The sequence below is a fragment of the Carassius carassius genome, chromosome 9 (genome assembly GCF_963082965.1).
Source record: "Carassius carassius chromosome 9, fCarCar2.1, whole genome shotgun sequence".
In the NCBI taxonomy this organism is placed as follows: Eukaryota; Metazoa; Chordata; class Actinopteri; order Cypriniformes; family Cyprinidae; genus Carassius; species Carassius carassius.
This window is the reverse complement of record NC_081763.1, coordinates 22,397,588-22,422,043: the sequence shown is the minus strand read 5'-3', so window position 1 is coordinate 22,422,043 and position 24,456 is coordinate 22,397,588. Positions and strand designations below refer to the sequence as shown.

At 36.5% G+C, this 24,456-nt stretch overlaps 1 protein-coding gene across 3 annotated transcripts in view; it reads right to left on the bottom strand.

The window, feature by feature from the left end:
• LOC132149314 (acid-sensing ion channel 2-like) overlaps positions 1-24,456 on the bottom strand; it is a 405,895-nt gene that overhangs the window by 142,588 nt on the left and 238,851 nt on the right. For 2 of the 3 annotated variants that reach the window (XM_059558459.1, XM_059558460.1), the window contains exon 1: positions 19,471-20,650. The exons of the other annotated variant lie outside the window; for it this stretch is intronic. In XM_059558459.1, coding sequence (XP_059414442.1) covers positions 19,471-20,181 — 711 coding nt within the window. In that variant the 5' untranslated portion in view covers positions 20,182-20,650. Of the gene's footprint in view, positions 1-19,470; positions 20,651-24,456 lie in introns of those variants that run through there. 3 annotated transcript variants of the gene reach the window in all.

The window sequence follows — 24,456 nt, the reverse complement described above, 5'->3', positions numbered from 1 at the left end:
TTCTTCTGCATGTTACTTAATGAAGCCATGTTTTTTCAGTGTTAAAGGTTGACCGTAGTGTGGTTAGCCATGACTGATTTATGATTAAAAGCTGTCCAGAAGACATAACTGCTAAAACACACACATGTGGTGTAAATATTAGACACACCCATGAGCAAACACCATGAAGAATTAAACAACCTTTACCGTTCTCAATTAAGCAGATTTACTACCTACACAATCAACCCGTTACACAAAATGTTTTATGAACAGATATAGTTTATAGTCCAGCAACAATGATCCATCATTAGTGCAGCGGCCACCTCTGGAGAGTGATGGTATAGTGTTGTATCCTTAATCAGAAACTCCAGACGTCCAAACATATAACAGTGGATTACAATGCAAAACATTTCATGTCAGTCCTCAGTAGCAACCCGCTTTCAAATGCATCTGCAGCATGTAGTCCTTAAAGACTATTGTTTTTTTGTCGATCTGCAAGATGAAAAATGTAGTTAACTTATCAAAAGTGTTTCATACTGTTGAGTAACACTTGAAACTTTCATTTACCCTACCACTCAAAAGGTCTTCAAAAAGTGTCTATGAGTGCACAAACCAAACTCACCCTCTTGGAGCATAATCAGTGCTCAAATCCATATGGAAACACACACCAAGGCCACCTGCCATTTTTGTGCTTTGTGATAAACAGGGAGGTAGGAGGTAAAATAAAGAGCATATTATTTAGCCAGTTGGGAAATGGAACAAAAAGAAAAAAAGTGCAAAAGAAAAGTGAGAGTGGAGAGAGAGAGAGCGTGAAACAAAGAAAGGTGAAAAGACACAAAAGAAAATTGGAACCTACAATGTAGGAGGAATAACAAAGGCTAAAAAGAAAGAGTGTGTTACAGCTGAAGTACTAATGTGAAACTGAACAACTAAGAACAACAGAGTTTGAGGCAAATGTGCAGTTCGAACATGACCAGAAAGGTTGAAAAAGGCAGGATGATGTACTGTAGGCCTCTTAGATACTGCCATTTCCATGGAGACAGGTTTATTATGGGATGTTTGATGTCAAAGGTGCCATCTTTGAAGATGAAAACAGTTGTCGGCTTGGCTGCTATATGAAGCATGAAATTTTCTAATTGATCTTTAAATGAGTTATTCCATGAATGAAAAAACATTATATAATGACACTTTATAATGAAAAGTACATTCCTCAGACTTAATTCATGCAAAGAAAAAAGTAAAAAATATCTCTCGCCTTTGTAGCGCAAAACATAATTCATCTGCTGTAGCCCTTAAATGAATTCATGTGTGCAGTAGCTGATAAAATACGAAAATAAATAAATAAATTAGAACATTAGAAAAAACGCTTCAGTAACCTGATTAACCTCTCCTGGACTGAACATAAAACTCAGAGTTTCAATGACTGACAAATGTGTTTATCAATATAGTCCATGGCAGGGCCTTGGAGCACAACTGACTTTTCAGAGATAAAATAAAATGAATCCCTCCAGAGACCAAGGCATGTCTATTTGCTGTCAAAAAAAACTAACAAAAAAAAGCCTCCCTGAGACAAGCAAGCACAGGGCCCTTTAGTTACAGCCAAAGCTTGGAAAAGACTGAGAGAGATATTGAAATGTCTTTGTTCCAAAACAGATTTCAGTATACAAGGGAGTTAAAGGGAGTTGGGGGTGAGAAAAGACTGGAAGAGAAAGACGTCTCTAAATCAAAAATGCTATCTGTGTATCTCTGTGGTGTTTTTCCAGGCTTAGGGGAAAAAAGGTGAAAACTGGAGGACGGTATTTTCCATAGCTAAAAAAAAAAAATCAGGCAAATTCAGCACAGTTTCACACAATCCAATCTATAACATTATTAATAATTCACATCGGTACCAAGAACAAAAACACAAATGAGCTTTCTGAGGGGTGGTTGTTACACATGTGAGGAGACGCTCACGGGTGGTTTACAACTGCACAGATTTCATTGTGTGTTTGTTTAGACTAGGCTATCAGTGAGAGGGAACAGAAAAAAAAAACTTTGAACAACCCTCACTCCGGGGCTTTTTGGGACCATGACCTCCCCTTTTCTCTCGTCATGAAAACATCTGCAGAGAACACAAATATAAATATGCCCCCGTTTGCTCTCCTCCCCTGTTAACTGATCATCAGATAACTCTTGCCTCATGTTATCTTCTCGTATTTTAGAGTATATTACTCTCTGAGTTGGCTCTGTTCGTGTGTCAATGAGTCTATGTGCTGAGATGAGGAAATGTCTCCCTGTTTACAACATGCATTTGAAAAAAGCAAGAAACGACAAACATCTTTCCTTGTAATGACTTGTAATGAAAAGCATTTTTAAACCTGCTGTCCAACAAAAGAGAACATTATAACACGTTTTTACTCTACAACATCAGTCAAATGTTTGAAATAACCTCTTTTGGTGATTTAATATGGCTTCTTATCACAGAATTTAACACAGGATATCCTGGAACATCATAAGTTCTATAACTTCTGTGATGCAGTATAGTGCTCAATAATATCGAAGCCCGTTTCCGCCACTGAATAAAAAATCTAAAAAGGTAATTGTGACTTTTCATTTCACAATTATGACTTTTTTCTACCAATTGTGAGATATAAACTCGCAATTGCGAGTTATGGAGTCAGAATTGCAAGATATAAACTCGCAATTGCGAGTTATGGAGTCAGAATTGCAAGATATAAACTCGCTATTCTGAGAACATATCAGCCTTTTTCCCCTCAGAATTGGACTGATAATTTCTTATAATTTTTTTCTGAGAAAAGTCAGAATTGTGAGATATAAACTTGTAATTGAAAGAAAAAAAAAGTCTGAATTGTGATATATAAACTTTTTAAAACATAATGTTTTTATCTTGCAATTCTGACTTTATAATTTGCAATTGTAAGTTTATATCAAGCAGTTCTTTAGAAAAAAGTTAGAATTGCAAGAATTCTCACTATTGTGAGTTTGTCTCACAATTTTGTACAGCGGCTGTGAGAGTGATGACAAATTTGACATTTTTCTCCCATCTGACTGCCGTTATCAATGTCTTTCATTTATTCCTCTTTTTGAAAGCAGTAAAAACTTTTATGGAGATTTTCCTTTGCTATCTGAACAAATAAGAACACAAAATTTATGTTTGATATAGTTTCCTGTTCCTGCTATAGTTGGGTCCTGTTCTCTACTGTAGTCTCTGTTTTTTTTAATCCCTCCAGTTCTCTTATCTTTTCTCTTGTCTTTCTTCTCCTCTCCTCTTCTAACTGAATTGACTGTACACTTTTAGGATGAGTATTACACATCTCAGTATCAAACCTTCCAGCTATGACTCAGGCCACACAGAATGTTCTGACAGCCAAATCACTGACCCACTAACCTCAGTCAAACTCCATAATTCACCTCGATATATGAAAGCAAGATGCATGCAGGACTTAGTTAGGTCACCCCGCACACATGAACCACTCTCTTTCTCCAATTGATTGTTTCAAAATTTGACCCCGTGATCCATCAACCTTGTTGACTTCTGCACAAGGGGGGGGGGGGGGGGGGGTTCAGTTAGAGACTCAACCTCTCACAATCATGTTACTGAACACTGATTGGTCATTGCTACGTGCAGTTTCAGGTCTGATGTAATTAAATGCACTCTAATGAGATTCTCTGGGCCATTGGTGGACTGTCAAATCTTTAAGACACTGACAATGACAGGAATAGATATGAACTGGATGACTTAACCAAGGACCAGTGATTTAATTCCACTATGACATCATTATGTCACCATTGTGAGTTTGACACCACCTGAGTTTATGATACTTCAAACTTGCAAACTTCAAAGGTAAGAAACTGAGGGACAAGACATCATAAACATTTACATCATAAATCCATGGCAACAAACTGGCAGTTTAAATTGTGCTGAACCGTAAGCATCCTCAGCCTTAGCATGAAAATCATGTTACACTTTGATTACTTGAGTGAAAGTGAAGCGTGAAAGCAAAGAAGTGGGACGGGGGGTTAGCAAAAACACAAAGTGATTATTTTTGTTATTTTAGGCAGTCTCCACTGAGAGGAGTTTGGTTAATAGGATGAGGACACCTGAGACTGCATTGCAGTCATAAATTGAGCTCTATATTTGTGTGTGTATGTTTCACATGTTTGTGCAGCAAAGGTAATAAGTCAAAGGATCTAATTTCAATCTCATGTTACTCTTATCCAATAACAAAATCCCTCATCAAAAGCCACTAATGCTTGCCGACAGACAAATTGGTGCATACAAATCAAATATAAGCTAATAAAAGCAGCGAGGAAGTTTATTACTTATTACTTATATTTTTTTCTTTAATTTTTTTTGATGGTGTAAAGAGAAATATCTTTTTTTCTACCCTTCTCTGTCTGTACGTGGGTGGACATTGGTGTTGCTGTTTTCTCACTGGCTTTTAAAGAAAAAATCTGAAGCCACAAGATCATGGAAGGTACCACTGTCAAGTATTGTTATATTTTAGTTTTTTGTAATGCCTGTCTCTGTGTGTGTGCGGTCTGCATTTTTCTCAACTATTTAGTAAAGAAAAGAACATCTTTGGAGGTTTGTTGGCATGATCTTTTCATGTGTTTAAGGCTAACTGTGATGTGTGAAAGTGTGATGTGTTTTTAAAGCAATAGTTCACCCATAAATGAAAACTTGCTCACCAGCTGATCCTCCACAAATGAATGGGTGCCGTCAGAATGAGATTACAATAATCCACAAGTAATCCACATGACTCCAGTCTATAAATTAACATTTTGTGAAAAGCTACGTGTTTGTCAACAAATCTTCCATTAAGATCTTTTTAACTTTAGACCATCATATATTGGTGGAACGAAGAACAGGGAATGAACTTTTTCATTGGAGGAAGCGTTATTAGTTTGGACTCACTGGACCCATTGGAAAGCAAGTGATGTAATGCTATTTCTCAGAGTCTGTTACAATGAAGAAACAAATTCATCTACATCTTAGATGGCTTGAGGGTGAGTAAATTTTTTGGGTGAACAATTATTTTAAGTGTTCTCTAGCAACTCAATATCCTCTAAATGTTCTTATATAAGAACAACACAGAATGCCTCAAAATGTACATGGTGTTGTGCAGGAGACTAATATATTTATAGAAATGCATGTCACATTCCACTGAGGGAAGTGAGGTTATGGGTTTAAATCAACCAGGATTGTGATTGGAATAAGTAACTACCATTCACAGGACACGCCTCATTAACTTTGAAGGATAGCGGATATATTCAGAACACCACAGCTAAAAACACACACTGCCCTTTATTGTGTATTTCAACTGACATCATAGGAAAGAAAATAATTTTTCACTTCTCACTCAAGTGATTGTAATGTTAATCAATGCTAATCCCACAAGACCACTGGATCAACATCAGTGGATGTGACAGTTTGCAAATTTATCACATGATGTGTTTAAATGGTGGATTACACAGCACGACAAGTATCAGCACGCATCACTAAAACAATTTGATTTAACCTATAAAGATGATGTTGGAATAAATAAATAAATACATAATAAATAAATAAAGATTTTTTTTTGTTAGGTGTTTTTGTGAGCTTCCTTGGCTAATATCCAATTTGGTCACATGAAAAGTCAGCATCATTTTATGTAAATGGTGAAATCATGAGAAAACATACAATCTAAACAATCTAACAATCTAAACTAAATTTAATCATAAATGTCAGACACAACCCCTAAACCTAACCATGACTGATAAGAAATAAATTCATACAAGATCATATGATTTCACCATCTCACACAAAGCTGTTACAAGAGTGTGCTGCTATTTCTTTGTCACACAGAGACCACACTTTTCCCTGTGCAGTACAATACCACTATCGGAAGGGGAAAAAAACAGCTCAATGAAGAAGCACAGACACGACAGTGTTCTGAACCCCCTTGTGAGAGCTCAGCCCTGCTAATGGGCTTAGCAAAATGCCACTGTTTCAAACAGTGAAAAGTGCCTTTCTCAGAAAGCTGAAAATGGACCACTATTAGCCATATAGTTAAACGCTGGAGGACATTTTCTTTCCCCAAAGAGCATCTATCAGCACTTATAGCATGTGAAGTGTACAGACTGAGCTTCAATCTGTGGTATTACTGTATTAAAAAAAGAATGATAATTGCAGATAGAGAGCTGTTGTAAGAAGGCAATCAAAAAGCAAGTGTATTGTAATGGCAAGCAAGCATTCAGAAGGACATTGGCAGACTTACAGCACCACAGACAGTGTATATGTACAGTACATGAGTACACACAAGCAGATCTTCAGCACCACGGACAACGCATATATGCATGAGTAGACAGCTGTAGATATTCAGTGCCATGGACGACAGCCTTTTAACATCTGCTCTGCCTTTGGAACAAGTGATTAATGACTTAAAGTTAAGTCTGTAACACAAGTTACTGTATGGCTTCGAAAGGCTATATGTGACGTGCTCTATCATTCCAAGTTGCAAGATGCAATGAATTTAGTTATAATCTTTCATGTAATTGCCCAGTTATTACAAATGCATTTTATCCTTAACTTATTACTGATGTCTTAATTATTTAGTATATGTTTGAATAAAGAAAAGGCTTAAAAATTTGGATTTAGAGCATATAACTAGGTCAGAACAACTCCAAATTATGGTGCATTAGATATATAAAGCCCATAAGTTATATGAAGAGCAGATGCAAAGTTCAAGGTCAGAATAATGTGGCTGGGAAATTGACTACTTTTATGCAACTATTGTTGTCTAAAAAAGAATTGGGGGGGGGGATTACTTTCATATATATATATATATATATATATAGATTAGGAATGCAACAACACAGTTAGGCCATGAATCAATGCATACTAACTTTTTATAAATTTTGAATTCTGATATATAGATAATCTTTTTTTATCCACTTAAATGTATGAATTTGAATTGAGGTAGCAAACAGGATGCAGAAGTACAAGTAAATAAAAAATGATTTTTCAAACGGGAAACTTTTAAGAACTTTCAGAATTTTACCCAACCCTGGTTTACACTGAAGAAGAGCAGAAGAACAGGGAACTGCAAACTTTTCACAAACTCAAAGCTACATAAAATCTAAATGGATTTGGGAATATTAAATTATGAAATTTTGTGGACATGGGTCTAGAGTCCTGAATACATATATTCTTGACAGGAACAGGTTTATGTGGACATTTACAGTCAAAGCAGTTATCAGCAGTTCTCTCTCCATCCACATACTGCACCACTCAATGCCAGAGAAAGAGAGAGATGAATGGGTAATATGATGGAGGATCAGAGAAGAGAACAGAATTGCGGAGGAGGAAAATCTGTGGGAGCTCAAGCAGAGATCAAGAGCAGATGCAAAGTTCAAGGTCAGAGTCATGTGGCTGGGAAATGGATCTGAAGTGTTCTTCACGTGTGTGTTTGTCTTAAGTGAAATCAATAAAATGGTGATTCACTGTAAAGAGCCTTATACGTGCACACACAAACACACACACACTCATACTGATCGAGAGCTGCACAGCCAACTGCACAACCATCATACATCTTAAAAGTGTACAGCTGTACTAAACTCACCCAAAACACAACACCAGACACCTTAAAAGAGCACACATTGTAGAAAGCATAATACCATACCATACAATTTGTTATCATATTCTAGCTTTTTATTTATATTTAATTAGTTTTGTGTTTTTACACTACATTAAGCAACTGTGTGTTGGACTTCTATACTGAAAAAATAAAGTGAAACTGGATTGGGGGGGGGGGGGGTAATACAGCTTTTAAGAGAAACAGATGATGGAGCACAACATATGCTCCACTGTTTGAGCTCCGTTAGTGTATTAAAGCTCACTTTGTTTGTATGTCAGCTTAGAGAATCCCACTTCACAAACACTTCGCTACTTTATATCTTTATCCATGTAAGTGACACCTATACATATTTAACTAAACAGACAAAAAATGTTCTTACTCTACACAAAGACTGGATTTTATGGGGAATAAAAGTATAGTGTCATATCTCTATAAAACACTTAAAGGCAAAGTAAAAGCAAATGTTTCAGTGATTTTTGACAATATAATGAAAGGCTAAGGGGTTCATGTCTAAAGACTTAAAAAATGAAGTTAAATAACATTTACATGTAGATTTTAAGTCAAAAATATTGTTGGACACCACTAAAATTAACCTTAATGCATTCTCTCTCTCTCTCTCTCTCTCTCTTTCTCACTCTCTCTCTCACACACACACACACACACACACACACACAAAACATCCTAAAAGGTGTCAATTATAGGTTTCCATGATGTATATTCCATCTAGATATGTGTGCGGTGACTTAAAAATTTGAAGTTACTCTCACAGTCCAAAGGCTCTGAATGCAGGTCAGCTGTCATACACAGACATAAATAACATATGACTTTATCGTTTGGGCCTGCTGTTATCTGGTTCTGACAGCACTCTGTGTGTAATGCCAAGAATACAATAACCTGTAGCTCTAGATGACTGCTCTAACCAGATCCTTTCTCACGCTTTACTTGACAAGCTGAAAATATTCTCCAAGACATCATTTCAATTGGACGTCTGGGATTAACAGCCTCGGTTTCTGAAATAAAATCTCTCTCCATCTGTATAATCAAAACCACAATATTCAGTGTTTCTATTTGTGAGGCTCCATGAGCTCCTCTCCTCGGGAAAAGCCAATAAACACATGAATAAAAGAGAAGCTTTTTGCTAGTTGTGGTAAATGGCCTTGAGTGATTTCAGCATTCAGTGCCTCCAGTCCACCAGCTTGCGGTCTTAGAACATCAGCATTCATGAAGAGAAATATTTCAGAATTTATTGTCATGCTAGATGTTTTTATCTCTGACAGGTTTTCCAGAGAGAGAAAGAAACATGTTGTGTCTTGATTCCTGACATTACATATAACCCAGCTTTTCACAGCCTTTGCTTCCTGTACTTCCCCCAAAGCCTCAATCTTCCTTTACAGCATCTACAGCTGCTTAGAGACAGAAAGACTCGGACATTGCGCAGTTTTGATCAACTGAGATTGAAGTCAGAAATAGGGCTGAGCAGATGGATGAATGGCTCCATTTGGAAGAGTAAGTCCATTGAGGTTGGCTCCCTGGCCAGAATCTGATGGCTTTGGCAGGCTGTGCTAGGGCAGTGAGAGTGGCCCGGCTGTGGAGCGACTCACAGCTTAAAGCAGGGGGGTGATAAGGAGGGCTGGATTATGTCCACCTCAGTTCTAGTAATGCGGGAAGTGGAATAGCAAAGGAGCTGTAAGGGCTCCGTCTGCTCACTGTAATTAGATGCTAACGCTATAATAAGGGTGTTCAGCATGTATGACAAAAACAATGCAATGTGGTATTCAAATGTGATAAACACTGATTTGACCAATAAGAGGCATTTATTTCTATAGCATAATAAACACAGTCATCTGTAAAGGGGAAAAAACAGACTGTTGTGCCTTTTAAGGGTACATAACATACACCCAATCTCATGTTAATCTTGAGTACCTATAGAGTAGTACTGCATCCTTCATATCTCCAAAAACTTAGTTTTATCATATTTCTAAAAGAAAAATAAAGTTTTTCGATTCTCTCCGGAAAAAGCAGAGCTCCTGAAAGCGTACGGTGGGCGGAGCTAAAATACTGATGTTTCGTGCTGTTTCCATTAACATATATTCTTATGTGCTGATTTCCAACAAAAGACAGAAATCTGATGCAGTTGTACTTACATGAATGGGGGTTTTTTATCACTGGGACCACTCCATTTTTTAATAGCAAACGATGTGCAAATCCAGCATCGACCTGGGCCTTGTTTAGAAAACATTTGTCATTGAAATGACGATTACACACAAATACACTTGATACACTCCATTGCTGCCCCGGAAAAACTAACTGCATCCACTGTTCGTGTAATGCTGGGTTCTATGGAAAGCTGAATACGGTAAACTGTCCCTCACATTCAAAAACACACTTATTTGGAGACATTCTCGAACAAATCCTATGCAGCGCTTCTGGCGATTTCCAGATGAAGCGCGTTGATGTGCGCGGTCACGCTCTTCTCTGGTCATCGTGTGCGCGGAGAGAAATGCTCATATAAGGAGTTCCACCATCGTCTACATCATTAAATCCACGATCAAAAAAAAAAAAAAAAAAAAAAAACAGCCGAAACTTGTACCAACCCAGAAATAAGATTTTCAGCACAAAAATTCTCTTTCATTCTTCCAAAATACTTACTTACAACTTTGGCCATGTTTAACATGAGAATCCATCTCTTTGACACTGTGAACAACTCTGAATACATGAAACACCATTGTAGAACCATTACTCCCCCCCCCCCCCCCCCAGGAAGTAAATCTGTTACATTTTTAATGCATTGCATTATATTTATAATTACAGTTATATTTCCCATTGAATATATATTAAATATAATAATCTAATCCAAAAGCAGCCTATATTGAAAGGAGTCTCGTATGCTCACCAAAGCTGTATTTTATAAAAATGCAGTAAAATATTATATTAACAGTAATTCAATATTTTTACCATTTAAATATAATAATAAATGTTTTGCTATTTTAAAAGATTTTAAAATGTCATTTATTTTTACTCAGTGCTATCCTTTAGAAATTATACTAATATGCAGACTTTTTCTTGCTTTACTTTAAATAATTGTGCAATACGTTTTTGCTATAAGGAAAGTTATATCTAAAAATAGGCTTTTCTATTAGTTGAATGCACTTCCATTTTAAGCCCCACCCATATGCGATTCTGTTCAAATATAGATAATTTTGTCAATGCAACATACACTGATACATATACAGATAATTGCTGCACACCCATAGTAATCATGGGTTCTTAATTTACGTATTAATATAAGCTGCTGGCTCATAGCAATGGCTGGAATGCCTCCTCCAACTGTACTATTCGACTTTCTAATGAAACAAATTAAGACTTCTGCTCGGTTCTTAAGGTGAACAAACATGCCACCAATGCTAATGGTATTCATTGGCCCAAACATTCTATTTAGCTTTTCCATCTCAAACGCTAAACATTCTCTATCAACAAGTTGATTATCGCTACCTTATGCACCAAATGCTAGTGAAGCAAGACCAGCTATTATCATTTAGTATGGTAGAAGAACACTGCTCAGACACAAAATGGAAAATAATAAAATGCATACAGCAGGACCCCTCCTTCCCAACAGTAAAACACTCTCATAAGAGATCTGGTATTGCCTGCAATTGCCTATTTTGTGTTTAGAGATTGTGGCTTTATAGATTGCGAAACAGTAAGCCCTACTCTAACTGTGGGTTTACAGAGCGTAAATTAGATCTGAGCCATGTGTTAATAAGATTGTCGTAGATCCAACAGACCCCAGACCCCATACCCACTTGCTGTGGTGAGTCCCTGCTCTGTTTGCTCTGCTTCGGATCCATAGTTTACAACCCTAAAGTATGGAACACCACAGAAGGTCAGTAAAAAAAAAAAAAAAAAAAAAAAGAGAACAGAAGCCTGGCAGTTTATTACACAGAAGTTTTAAAATATCATCGTCAATTTCCACAAAACATAGCAATCGCACTCTGCAAGAGGTATTTGCTAAAGGTAATAAACTCATTTATTTTAAACTCAAAGATTTTACTCAGTATGCCACAGAAAATAGGACCTTTGAGTAAAATGTACAATAAACCTGCAGTCAGCACAGTGAGGGAGGACCTCCACAGAGAACAAACAATTAAATATCTGCAAAGAACGGATTTCATCTTATCACAGGTCAGGTTTGTTTTAGATTTAAGGGCGAGGTTCACTTTATTTTGTTGAGGCAGTCCCTCTAAAAACATCAGGAGCTCACACTGTGAGTGGAGTGATATTAATTATTGACAAAGGCCACTACTGCACTCAAGTGTAATGGTAGATAAATGACTCATGATGAAAAAGAAAAAAAGGAATCAATATCAAGTCCACATTAATAACTCAAACAAGAACGGCCATGGTGGCACACGCACACACATGACAACAGACCAAGAGGCAAGCATGGGAATCTGTAAGCATAATGAAAAATATTTAATATTTAAATATGCCCTTGAGAAGACTTAACAGCAATACATTGACTGGCATTTTTGCTTGCCTTTTAAGTCTATTTGCAGATACAGAGAGGATCCGCAGGCCATGCTAATTTACAGCATGTGTAAGGGCAATTTGAGATCAGAAATCTGGGTCTGTTAAATTAAAGATGTTTAAATTCACACTATATGGCAGAAATGGTAGGGCTTTTCAGTGCCCAAGTGTCCACATTTGCATTAACCCTTTAACCCAAAAACGAAAAACTCATTTACTCACCCTGATGCCATCCCAGATTCATATGACTTTCTTTTTATTTTTATATATAAATAATATGTCAGCATATTATGCAAGTGCAAGAGATCTCTAAAGTTTCAAAAACAACACAAAGTGAACACGTTGGGAAATCATATGACCTCAGTTAGTGGTCGATAGGTGTGTATGCATGATGTCTATTTCACACTTTTAGGGAGAAAAATACAATGAGATGGGCACACTATATAGTTAAATATTAGCAATATATACACTCCATTTGATACTACACTACAGTAACATTTATGTTTTTGAAAAAAGTATCTTAAGCTCAGCAAAGTTGCATTTATTTGATTCAAAATACAGTAAAAACAGTAATATTCTGAAATATTTTTACATTTTTAAATCACTCTTTTTTTTATTTTAAAATGTAATTTTCAAAATTCAAATTTAGGTTGAAAACATTCATTTGAAATATATATTTTTCTTAACTTTCTCAGCTGTCTACATTGAACTTTTGATCAATTTTTTGCATCCTTCATAAACAGAAGTAAAATAAATTCTTACTAAAAAATGAAATAAAAAAATAGTACTGAATAATAATAATAATAATAATAATAATCTTAATAACCCAGAAATTTAGTTTGAATGGTAAATCCTTCATCAGAATGCATGCCTCGTTTTTTTAATAGCCACCATTAGAAAAATGTGCTTGTTGTACCCATAATGGTGGCAGCAGAGACTAACTTGACCATGCTAATCAGCAAACCTTGACGCCTTGTTTTATACTATGATAGATTCAGATATTGTTAGGTTAATTAATTCTGTTTGGCGTCTATTCTTGAACCATAGTTTCACATACATGAACAAACACATGTACACAATGCCCTACACATCATGACATTGGTCAGATCCTCTCTAATTTAATATGTCCACATGTCCACATTTCCACAAACACAGTAAGAACACAAGCAGTTAATCTCTGCATCCTGTAACCTCACAAAGCTCCAGTTTTCTTTTCATGTGTGTCTGACAGTCATTGTGGCACAGTTTCTCCGTCATCGGTCCTCCCTCTCCTTTGCTTCTCCCTTTTGGTGTTCAAAGGCTTCTCAGCTCTATAGGACTTGTCACAGCTTACGTTCATCAAGATGGCAATGTACGACATTTCCATAAAGACCCAAAGCAACTCTGTCTCTTCCTCTCATTAATGCACTGATGTTTTGTGCGATAGTCTTGCTGTGAACACTGGGCTGTTCTAAATCTACATACGCACGTTTGTTCATAGGCTTGTGAGTGTGTATTTCTTTGTGTCTTTATATCTGAAGAAGAGTTCGATGAGTTCAGACACTGCATGGGTGACTGCTGAAAACATCCAGACCTTCCACATCCATTCAGTATACGAATCAATACTGCACTCCCAACACAATTATCCACATTTACCTCAGATAATTAGATATGCTGATCTCTTACATTTTAAAGAAATTAAAGTATCATGTATCTGATATTGTATTTGCTGAAAAATTCCATTGAATGTAAATTATAATTCAAACACATTGCAATACTTTGGTATATAAAACAATAGTAGACTTAATGTGGTTAAGGATGTTAGCATAGTTTTGATATAGTTTATTATTATTAATTTTAATTCTTAAATTATAAGATTTTTAAAAATTATTATATTTATTAATTGTTGCAGATCAAAACACTGAGTAAACAAAAACTGGTTTAAGATGTCAACATATTTATGAATAGTTTATATTATTGATTTTAATTATTAAATTACATGATTTAATAATTAAGTGCAATTAATAACAGCAACATATAATTCTACATTACATACATTACATATACATTATAAACAAATTATACATTAAATAAAAAAAAATGTGTTTTTGTGTGTGTGTGTGTGTGTGTATATATAGAAATTTATATATACAGTATATATATATAAATATATATAATTCTTCCTGTTATTAAATGCAATTAACGTATTAATACAGATACATACAGCCCTAATAACTGCCCCCAAACATTTAGACACAAAATGTTGTGCACCATTTAGAACCGAAATGAGAATAAACTGTAGCTTACAATTCAATTGATGAATCTTAATTGAATTTGAACTTAAGTAACAAAGATGGATTAAAACTTGAATCTAAAGATCGAATTGTAATTAACTAAAAATCAAATCCAAATAAGTACAATTATTACCATTAAAAAGGAACATGTCAAGGGAAAATCCACTTTCTACTGTCAGTTCATTCCAATTCCATCTTGTGAACTTAAAGGGTTATAATTGTTCAATTCTGAATATTGCTCAACCCATACAAATAAAATGCATGTGAAACAGTGGACAAACACAACATAATTAATGGACGCTGTTGTAGATTAAGCCACACTGAGTGATGGGCCATTTGTAAGTTTCTAAAATAATGGCAGCAGCGTTTGCTTACCGATATGGAACATGGCTTATTTTCATGGCAAGAATCTACGTGAAGCTATTTGAATTCAACTCTTATCGACCAGCATACACACACAGCTGTCTCAATAAGAGCCAGGAGAGCCAAAGCTAGCACTCACACACAGTAATATATTGCCTCACCTGGCAGCAAGTAAGTGAGTACATTGGAGGCATAAGCCATTAATGATAGAAAATATTGTGCAAACCCTTTTGGCACACTGTGAGAATGATAGCAGTACTGTGGAAAAACACTAAAACTTCACTAATGTTATTTTGTCAAAGTGTCAAAAACATTTCAAGTTAAAATCTCTGCAGGGTCTGGGAGTATTGAGAGGCCATGAGATAGCATACAGTAGTTGAGCTTAATTCAGCTGTCATTGAACTCAATGAACAGACTATCTCAACCCACCGGACTCCAGACCACTGCTTGATAGAGCCACAGGATATCAAAAGATACATCATCCAAAACTACTGGAAGCAGAAGGATCTAAAGTTGCCTAAAAATATTGGATATGAGTTTGAATGCAACTTCACAGAAACTGTTCATCAGGGGAACATTAAAAATCAATTTAGCCTTGGGATAAGACTTGCAGTTATATAAGCTGGGTAGAGTATACATACTATTACTGTACATCGCTGAATATAATTAATAGCTGCAGTTGAAATATTTTAGTTGCAGTTGTTGCTTTTATCTTTTTGTTTCAATTGGCTGTATTCCTGCATACCCTTTATTTAAAAAAAAATAAATAAAAGTGATACATTTTCATTTATGTATACATATTGAACTCAGTGATTCGTGGTAACCGACTAGGTTTCCGTTTGTAATTCATTGTTTTTATTGTAAAAAAAAAAAACGAGTGAGAATAGAATAAAAGTGAACATCTGTAAAATAAAAATAGTATTGATATTTCTTTGTTTTGTACAGAGGTTTTGTAATTTTTCATTTCAGAGATCTGTAGTATTACAGTTTTTCTATACATTTTTATAAAAAAAAAATGTTTTTACTTTAATGGAATTTATATAAAAAATGTTCGTCCTAACAATGACTATTACAAATAGAAAGGGTCACCTTTGAAAACCCAGATCAAAAAAACAAGGAGAAAACAGGAGAAAGATTGAGCAGTAGTGCAGGACTGAGAAGAGCTGGAGTGGGTAGAGTGGGAATAGAAGGAAGAGTTGAAGAGGAACTGAGGGAGAAGAGAGTGCGAGAGTAGAAAGTACTGAAACAAAATGGTTTAAGAGGTGAGAAGAGAGGAAGATGAGATTTGAGAGGGAGAGAACATAGAGTCTCAAATCAGATGAGAGCCATTCAAGTTGAATCTGTTATGAATTATGATCTCTCGCTGGACAGAAGCAGAATGTGAGCAGATCTACTTTGTTACAAAAAAAAATAAAAAAATAAAAAAGGAGAAGAGCATGGATGCCATTAGTCCTGGGGTTATAAAATAAAAAATACAAAAATCAAATTTACTTTAATGATTTGGGACAATGAACAATTAATGGTCATTAGTCTAAATCTGGTCATGGTCATGAGCAAACGTGTATATAGATAAATGAAAATGTTGCTCTTGCCATTAATTACACTAACATTTTAGTGTTAATGCATGCCAGTAACATTTTTGAATATGAGGCTGTTCCAGTGCTGTCACCCATCTATATATTGATTTATGCAAATTTCTTCAAATGTTTAAAAGAAAAAAAAAAGTTTCAGACTGGCCAAATATTAACATATTAATATTCATATCGTAATATTCATGTGCATGTTAACTGGGTTAAAAAGCTTCAAATGCATCAGCTATGCTTTCTATTAATCCTTTCATGGACTCCCAAATCTCAATAGTTTTTCGCAGAATTGATGTAAAAATGAAAGACTTTCAATATTCAGACTTTTCAAGAATTCAAATTTTATACATACAGATTGTTACACTTAAATTTTATGTGAGATAACATGCACCACCTTTTGACTATAGATGTGAATATTTTTGACTGATAAGAAATTATGTAATATTATGCTTGGCAACAGACTGATCGTGCCCCACCAGAAATAACTGAAGATCTGTAATTCTTTCAAAGCAAGTTCCAAAAAGCTCTAAAGCTCTTACAGCAAACTGAATTTATGAAACGTTTCAGCTAAACAGCTGACAAAAAAAAAAAAAAAATTGGCTGCATTACTGAAAACCTAAAGATATTCTCTGTGAATCTTACATAGAAGATTCAAAATAAAGACCACAGATGGGAGGCGCGGCGCCACGTCTTGCTCTTGTTCCAGACGGAGGACCCTCTGAAGGAAAGCTTCAACCTCAAGGATCATTACAGTGCCAGACCAAACTAAACAACGCAGTGTTGGAGCTAATGAATCTCATCCATTCCCATCAAGTGATGGACATGGCCGGCTAACAGCGTTACCATGGTGATGCAGTGATGGAAATCGGTGTCTTCATAACTCAGATTTTTCAAGAAAAACAAAACAAAAACAACAACAGCTGAAATTATAAATATATATTTAACCAAGCTCAAAGGTTGGCAAGTGTACTAAGCATGCTGCATTTAAAAGCCATTTGTAGTCCCACTAGGTAAAACTTTAATAGTAGAACTTCATTAAGTTAAATTATAGTAGTACAGCGTGTGAAATAAGTGTTAAACTATTCCATTCATAACCTACTGAGAATGATTGCACAGATCTCACTTTAATGTAATTATTATGAGTAAGCCAGAATTTGTTCTGAGGATACATTTCTGTAACATCTGGGAATGTATGACTGCAACCATGTGAAAGATCCCAGAACAGGGAATTACAGCTTTCCCTGCTGGAACTTCTCCTATTGTCTTACTTGGTCTCTAATACACTTTGTAATGAGTGGATAATGTTTAACTAATGTAATGAAGAGGAAAGCTGAGCTAATGAGAAAGAAGAAAATTAGCCATTGCACGTGGGATTTCTTTCTAAACTCTTAAAATGGGCATATTTACCCTCCAGTGACTGCTATCTAAGCTAGTAACCCACAGATATGTTGCTGGATAAGAAGACTGATAAATAAACATGTTTCACATATGTTTAAAGGCTAAAATAAGATGCATACACAATATAAGGCACATATGTTCTTGCTATTGTGAGATGAGTTATTAAAATGATCTGCAAACTAGAGTGCCATTCCAAAACACAGAGAAAAACACCCCAGTGACATCCAGCCTAATTAAGAATTATTATGAGAAAGTTGCAAAGTAGTCTTGCACAAATACGCACACATGCAGAAAAAAGCTCTGCTGAAACATAGCCTGAAAGAGAACATCTGCCCGCGCTTCTCTTCTCCCCACATCCAGAGAATTAGAGAAACAACAGAGTGGCAAACAACACAATGAGACTGAAGAATGAGAGAGAGGGAGGACAGAACCCAGAATAACATCCGAAAAAAAAAAAAAACGTCCTTCTCACAGTCCCACAACATCCCACTAGTTCATTTACAATGTCAACATAACAGTGCATCCTACAGCTGTCACTCCAATTCTGACTGCAAAATTCCCACAACTTCTTATAAATCAATAAACTTCTGAGCCAAATTTACAATGTTGTTACAGATGCAGTGTGTTTAATTCACTCCTACCTTATAAATACACTCCTGCCTTCTGTTGTAATTCCCAGGGGAAAAAAACTAAAAATAAAATAATTGTCACTTTTGTTGTTCAATTGCTAATAATAATACATACAAATATCAGGCATGTTTTAACCATTTAAAATTTATTTTTTTAATTTCCATTAAGTTATTTAATTGCATATCAAAACAACACCTTCCTGCATTTCTGACATTACTCTAAATTTTTATTTAATCGATTTATTCATTGTTTTCAAAGCATCCACTTACACTTGTCTATTACAGAGGTTGTCATTTCTCAGGGAAATATGTCTGCAAAGAGGGGATTGTGTGAGCTTATGCAATACAGCAGCAGCAGCAACAGTGAAGAAACAGGATGAGAATGAGAAGGAAGACATGTTCACTGACAATAGGAAACGGAGACTGATCACAGTTCTGCAATGTGTAGATGTCTATAGCAACACTTATTAAAAAAAAATAGAATAATTTTAAAAAGCACAAATAAATATTCATGTGAATGGGTATGTTGTGTGCTGTAGAGCTGCAAGAAACTGTGCAAAAAGAGAGAATTCATTGGAATTTTCTCTTTGGCATGGGTATTTGTCGCTAAAATCTTATTGTGTCACGTCTGGTCAAAATAAGTATTAAATAATTATTTCTTGGAAAAATCAGTGTGTTCTTAAGGCTTGACCGGTGATACATTGCCAAATCTCTGTGCAAATAGGTTTAGGGTCTTTATGAGCAATGCAAATGCAAATTATGCTCAATCAGAATTGCATTAAAAATCAGCCTTGCACCTAATTTGTTTGTAAACACTGGTATTAGAAATGGGGCTTCCTAAGAAATACAAAACAAAACAAAATTGTCTTAATGAATTGGGTTCAGAAAGTTCAGATATGGGTGTACAAAATGTGCTGTGAAATATTTGAAGCACGACAGAGAGGCCAATACAGGATGAGAGCTAACGAGAGGTCAGAGCCGAGTCTTTACATGTGCTGCATTAAAGAGTAAGTCACAGCAAATTTCTAAAAGTACCAGAAGGAAAAGGTGATAGGGAAAGAGACAGAAGGAGTGTTAGAGGTCATTTGTTCAGACTCACAGTGGAGAAGTTGTGAGCTCCACAGGGCTCTCCACGGTACTTGCAGGCCAGTAGCATATCCTCCAGCTGGTGGCCCAGTCGGTCCATGAATTCCAAGCTGGTGCCCTCAAAGCGCCGTGGAGGCAGGAAAAGACGGAAATCTGACAGCTTGCTAAACCATGCCTGACTGTCATCTTGAAGCAGGTCCAGCACCAGGGGTCTGGCTGTGCGGTTGGCCAGTAACAGTCCGAGCCAGTGACCCGCGAAGTACAGATCGCTCTTAGTGAGGTGATACAAACGTATTGGGTTATTGTTGCAGATGGTAACCGTGGGAAAAGCGAGTTCTCTCGCCCACTTTGTGTGGACTCTTGTGTGAGTGGGGAAGTCCAGCCAGTGAAGCAGCCGATTTGAGGACCAGGACAACAGAAGACCCAGACAAGTACAGAAGGCTAGCATCCAAAAGGCCCGGCGGCTGAGAGAGTTAGACGGGGTGCAAACATGCCGCAATCCATGAAGGTGAGTCCGCGCTAGGAGGTCTGCGGTGAGGTGGGACAGATCGTCTCGTGGTGCTCCGGGTCGTGTGCGGCGACGTTGGGCCCTGCGTTGGCCCGGTGTGGGTGAGGCAGGGCGCAGACAGCGGCCTTCCAGAGCCATGAGGGCCCACAGAGCTGCTAGAGCAGCAGGGGGGACGGCTTCATCTCCCAGCCAGGCCTCCACAGCCGGGGCCCTCATGGGGCTCCAGGAGCACAGAGAAAGCCACAACACTGACTTCCTGAATACAAATCTAACATTCAAAGTCCAGTAATCAAGTAACGTACTGTTGTAACACCTGCAGGACAACTCTAAGTTTAACTGAAGTGTACAATCCCAACTCTTCTTAGGCTTCCACTTTAATATCCTGTCAAATGTATGCAAACTTCATTTCAGGATTGCATAATCACATTCATGCTCAAACACACTGCTCTCTGAGGTACCCAAAATTTAGTGTGTGTCTTCATACCCACTGGCAACTCTCTATAACCTCTTAGGCAAAATCCCTATGCTATTTTCCTTGTTACTTTCTCTCTTCCTAGCTCTCTCTCTTTCACTGACTCCCACCCCAGTCCACCTGGTCAGGGTGCCCAGACTTAGTCTGGCTTTGGGGACAGCCTAAAATCTCCCTCTGAGCTTCTCCCAGAATCTCCTGAAGTTCAGGTGAGTGAATTGGAAAGAATGAGGCAGTTACATGGGAAGTGATCTTAATGAGAGATAAGATTAAATAGATAGAAGAAAAGATTGTAATAGAGAATAATGAAAAAGAGCTGGATTGTGAGAGGCACAGCCAGCTGAGTCACAAGAATGATGGATTTGAGAGAGTCTCCAGACAGGCTGACCTGTTGGTGAAATAGTCTTGGGCAACCCTTTTCCACAGTCCATGAAGAGAGGGTTTTTCCCAAAGACTAACTACAACTGAGCCCACAACCCCACAATCACACCCATCTTGTCTTTTTTCTCTTTTTTCTCTAGCTTTGACAGTGATACAGTACTGACTTTTTGCCTTCCCATCTCTATGTGTCTCTGTCCTCAACTATAGGGGCACATGGGCAAAATCCTAATGTTACAGAGGTCGTACTTTGTGCTAGTTCTCACACGCAAACACACATACACACACACACTGACTCTTGCCTGCAGGAGGGCTGAATGCCGCTGATGTGGAATCTGTTCTGACATGGTCCGAATTCAACATCTCACTCTCTCTCTCTCCCTCCCTTGTCCATCCTTCTTTTAGACTGAAACAGCATCCTTTATCTTCTTCTCCTATGTGTTTTCCTTTGCTAAAAATATCCATTCCCAGAAAAACAAATTCTTCAATTTGCATCCATGTCCCTCCTCTTTACTCTGTCCATCCATGCATGTTTGCTCCTCCCCCTGCCTCTTGCGTGCCTCCTCTTGTCCTTTATCGTTGTCTGGACGCTTCACTTCTGCCTCTTCGGTCGCTCAAGAGAGAGAGAGAGAGAGAGTGCGAGTGAGCGACAGAAGCTGCTCGGCATGTGAGCCTTTGCTTTCCTTTCCACTGTTTAATTGCTCCGCTGTTGCTGCCACGCCACTCTTGTCTTCCCTTTCGCGCTCTGGCGTTCTGTTCGGTCAGCGTTCCTCTCCTCCTCCTGGGTTACTCCATCCATTTACTGTTCCACCTGCTCTGTCGTTTCTGTTCTCTCTGCACTCCTCCGTGTCCACACAGCCAGTGCCTGGCTCAGCCTGTGCCAGCTCTCTCTCTCTCACTTTCTTTCTTTCTTACTCTCTCTCTCTCTCTCTCTCTCTCTGCTTCTCTCTCAAACTCTGTTTATTTGCCTGTATGTTTCGTTCACTGTTTGCTTCTTTGAACAAGGTAAAAAAAATAAAAATAATAATAATAATCCCTCTTTATGAGCTTGTTAAAAAGTACAATGGTGTCCTGTGTGAGCATGAGGCTTGCTTTTGTGTAGGAAGAAAAGCCAAAAGAGCTCACTGGTGTCCCACACTTCCTATCTCTCACACTTATATTTTATATCACCTCTTTTTCTGTCTTTAACATACATATTTAGTATTTGTTTTGTTTTTTGTTTTAGAAAAGAAAGGTTTGGCACACTTGTATAACTCGCACATCTGTATTAAATATGATTTTTGGATATTTTAGTTTATTCTAGCATGACTGAAATGTTATTTACTGAAGATTACAGAGAATGTTTTCGAATAGCATTGACTGTTACCTATGCCCCTGCTTGTGACCAACTCACTAAACTACTTATTCTTCCATTGAAAAAATATTAAATAATAATGTATACCTAAAATGCTTACAAATAAAAAATAAATTCATTAATTAAAAAAATCTTATGAGTTTCCTTTTTTTTCATAAAAGGAGATATTTTGAACAATGTTAGTAACCAAAAAGTTGTTGGTCCCTAATGTTAAATAATAATAATAATAATAATAATAATAATAATAATAATAATAATAATAATAATAATAATAATAATAATAATAATAAAAATATATAATATATAAATATAAAAATATATATATTTGACAAATATATATATTTGTCAATATTACAATACTAGTTGTCTGTATTTTTAATAGGACTTAATAACATTACAATAAATGTGATTTATAATTCATCTGTACTTGGAGAGCTAAATTCAAATTCATGTCTTGACTGAAACGTTGGGAACTGACTTTAAGGGTCAGACCTGGGACTTGACTTTGTCTTGTAAATCATTGTCTTGGACCAGTCTAGCAGTTCCCTGAACGTCCTCTGAGGCAACTGGTTGTTAGAGTAGAGAAGAAAAAAAATTAAAATGATTAATGCATAAAAGTTCATTGTAATTCCAGCTAGCAAAATAAAACAAAGAAATTGGCACTGATGTAATGCCAGTTGTGAACTGGTGCATAGCCTTGCATAAAACACATTTTAATTCATTTCCAACATAAAGATTCATATTATCTTTATAACTCTCAAATCATGAGTACAATCTATAACTTCAATCTGGAGCCTTTCAGCTATTACTTATCAGTTAGTATCGCACTTTCCCTAGGATCTCATATCCTCCGGAGAGTATTCAAGCTGCCTGGACATCAGAGCATCTATTAACTGCTGCTTGATTCAGTTTCAGTAAGTACAATTCAGTACATTTGCATCTACATTGTGCCTTTCATTACTGTGGTAAGTACAATGAAAAGGACAGAAGAATCCTTTAGCCTATAACATTAATTTTCCCAGTTTGTGAGGCATTCAGTTTCACAGCAAGCATGATTTTTTCAACTGATTTTACTCTGCTTTCTTTCAGGCAGATTCTTTATCAAGTGCCCATATGATCTCAGCATGAAAGTAGCCCTTAGATATGACCTCTTATTTTACCATATTAACAAATACAACTGAATACAAAAGAACATAAGCATAATTTCACAGCAATCAGAAGAATCTGTAAAGGAGAACGCCACCGTTTTTTACATATTCCACTATGTTCTTCCCTCAACTTAGACGAGTTGATAAGTATCTCTCCCATCTCAGTGCATGCACTCAATCACTGTAGCGCGCGGCGCCACTATGCTAGCATTTAGCTTAGCACCATTTATTTCCTAGGATCCAAACAGGGATGAACTTAGAAACTACCAAACACTTGCATGTTTTCCCTATTTACAGATGGTTACATGAGTAGTTAGACGAGTAAGTATGGTGACACAAACTAAAATGGTGGCGATTTTCTAAGCGGATAAATAATGATAACTATAATTGATGGCACTTAGTTTTCCTTTAACACAGCTTGTTGCCTCACAAAGGCCAGAATAAAAAGCTTACAGATAAATCTAAAAAACGTGGTGAACAACAAGTCACACTATGTGCTATACACACCACAGCAATGACTGAAACAGACCAGCATTTCAAAATATTATTTAATAATGATATGAACCAAATCAACAACAACTACAAAATATCAAGAAGCACAGATATTAACAACATTTCAATTAATACAAAGCAAAAAAAAAAAGTATAAAAAAAGAGAAAAAATATACAAAAATACAAGTTAATGTTTCGATTTAAGTACTTAATTAAAATTAATCAGTTACATTTTGAAAAATTAATTGGAAGGCAGTTTTTACTTACACATTTTAAAAATAATTTACTGTTTGCTTCTATTGAAGTATATACTACTGGTTAGCCCATGGTAGGACTGTATTCAAAGCTTTAAACTAAAAATAAATTGCTTCATGAAAATTTTAAATGTGATTTTTACTTCCGGAGCCCCACTGTGCGATCTACTTTCCCAAAAATCAAAATGGGTTCTACAGCGAGAAGAAGCCATGCAGCAGCTCACTAATGAGAGTGTCCAACCTTCATGCAAAGAACCATGGATTGAATTTGACACCAGATACCTGAGGGCCAAACACAAACCCTCTACTAGAACCAAACAAATACTAAATTCAGCCACAGTATTACATGTCTACCAGCATTTAGGTTCTTTCCTCAAACAAAAATACATTCATACA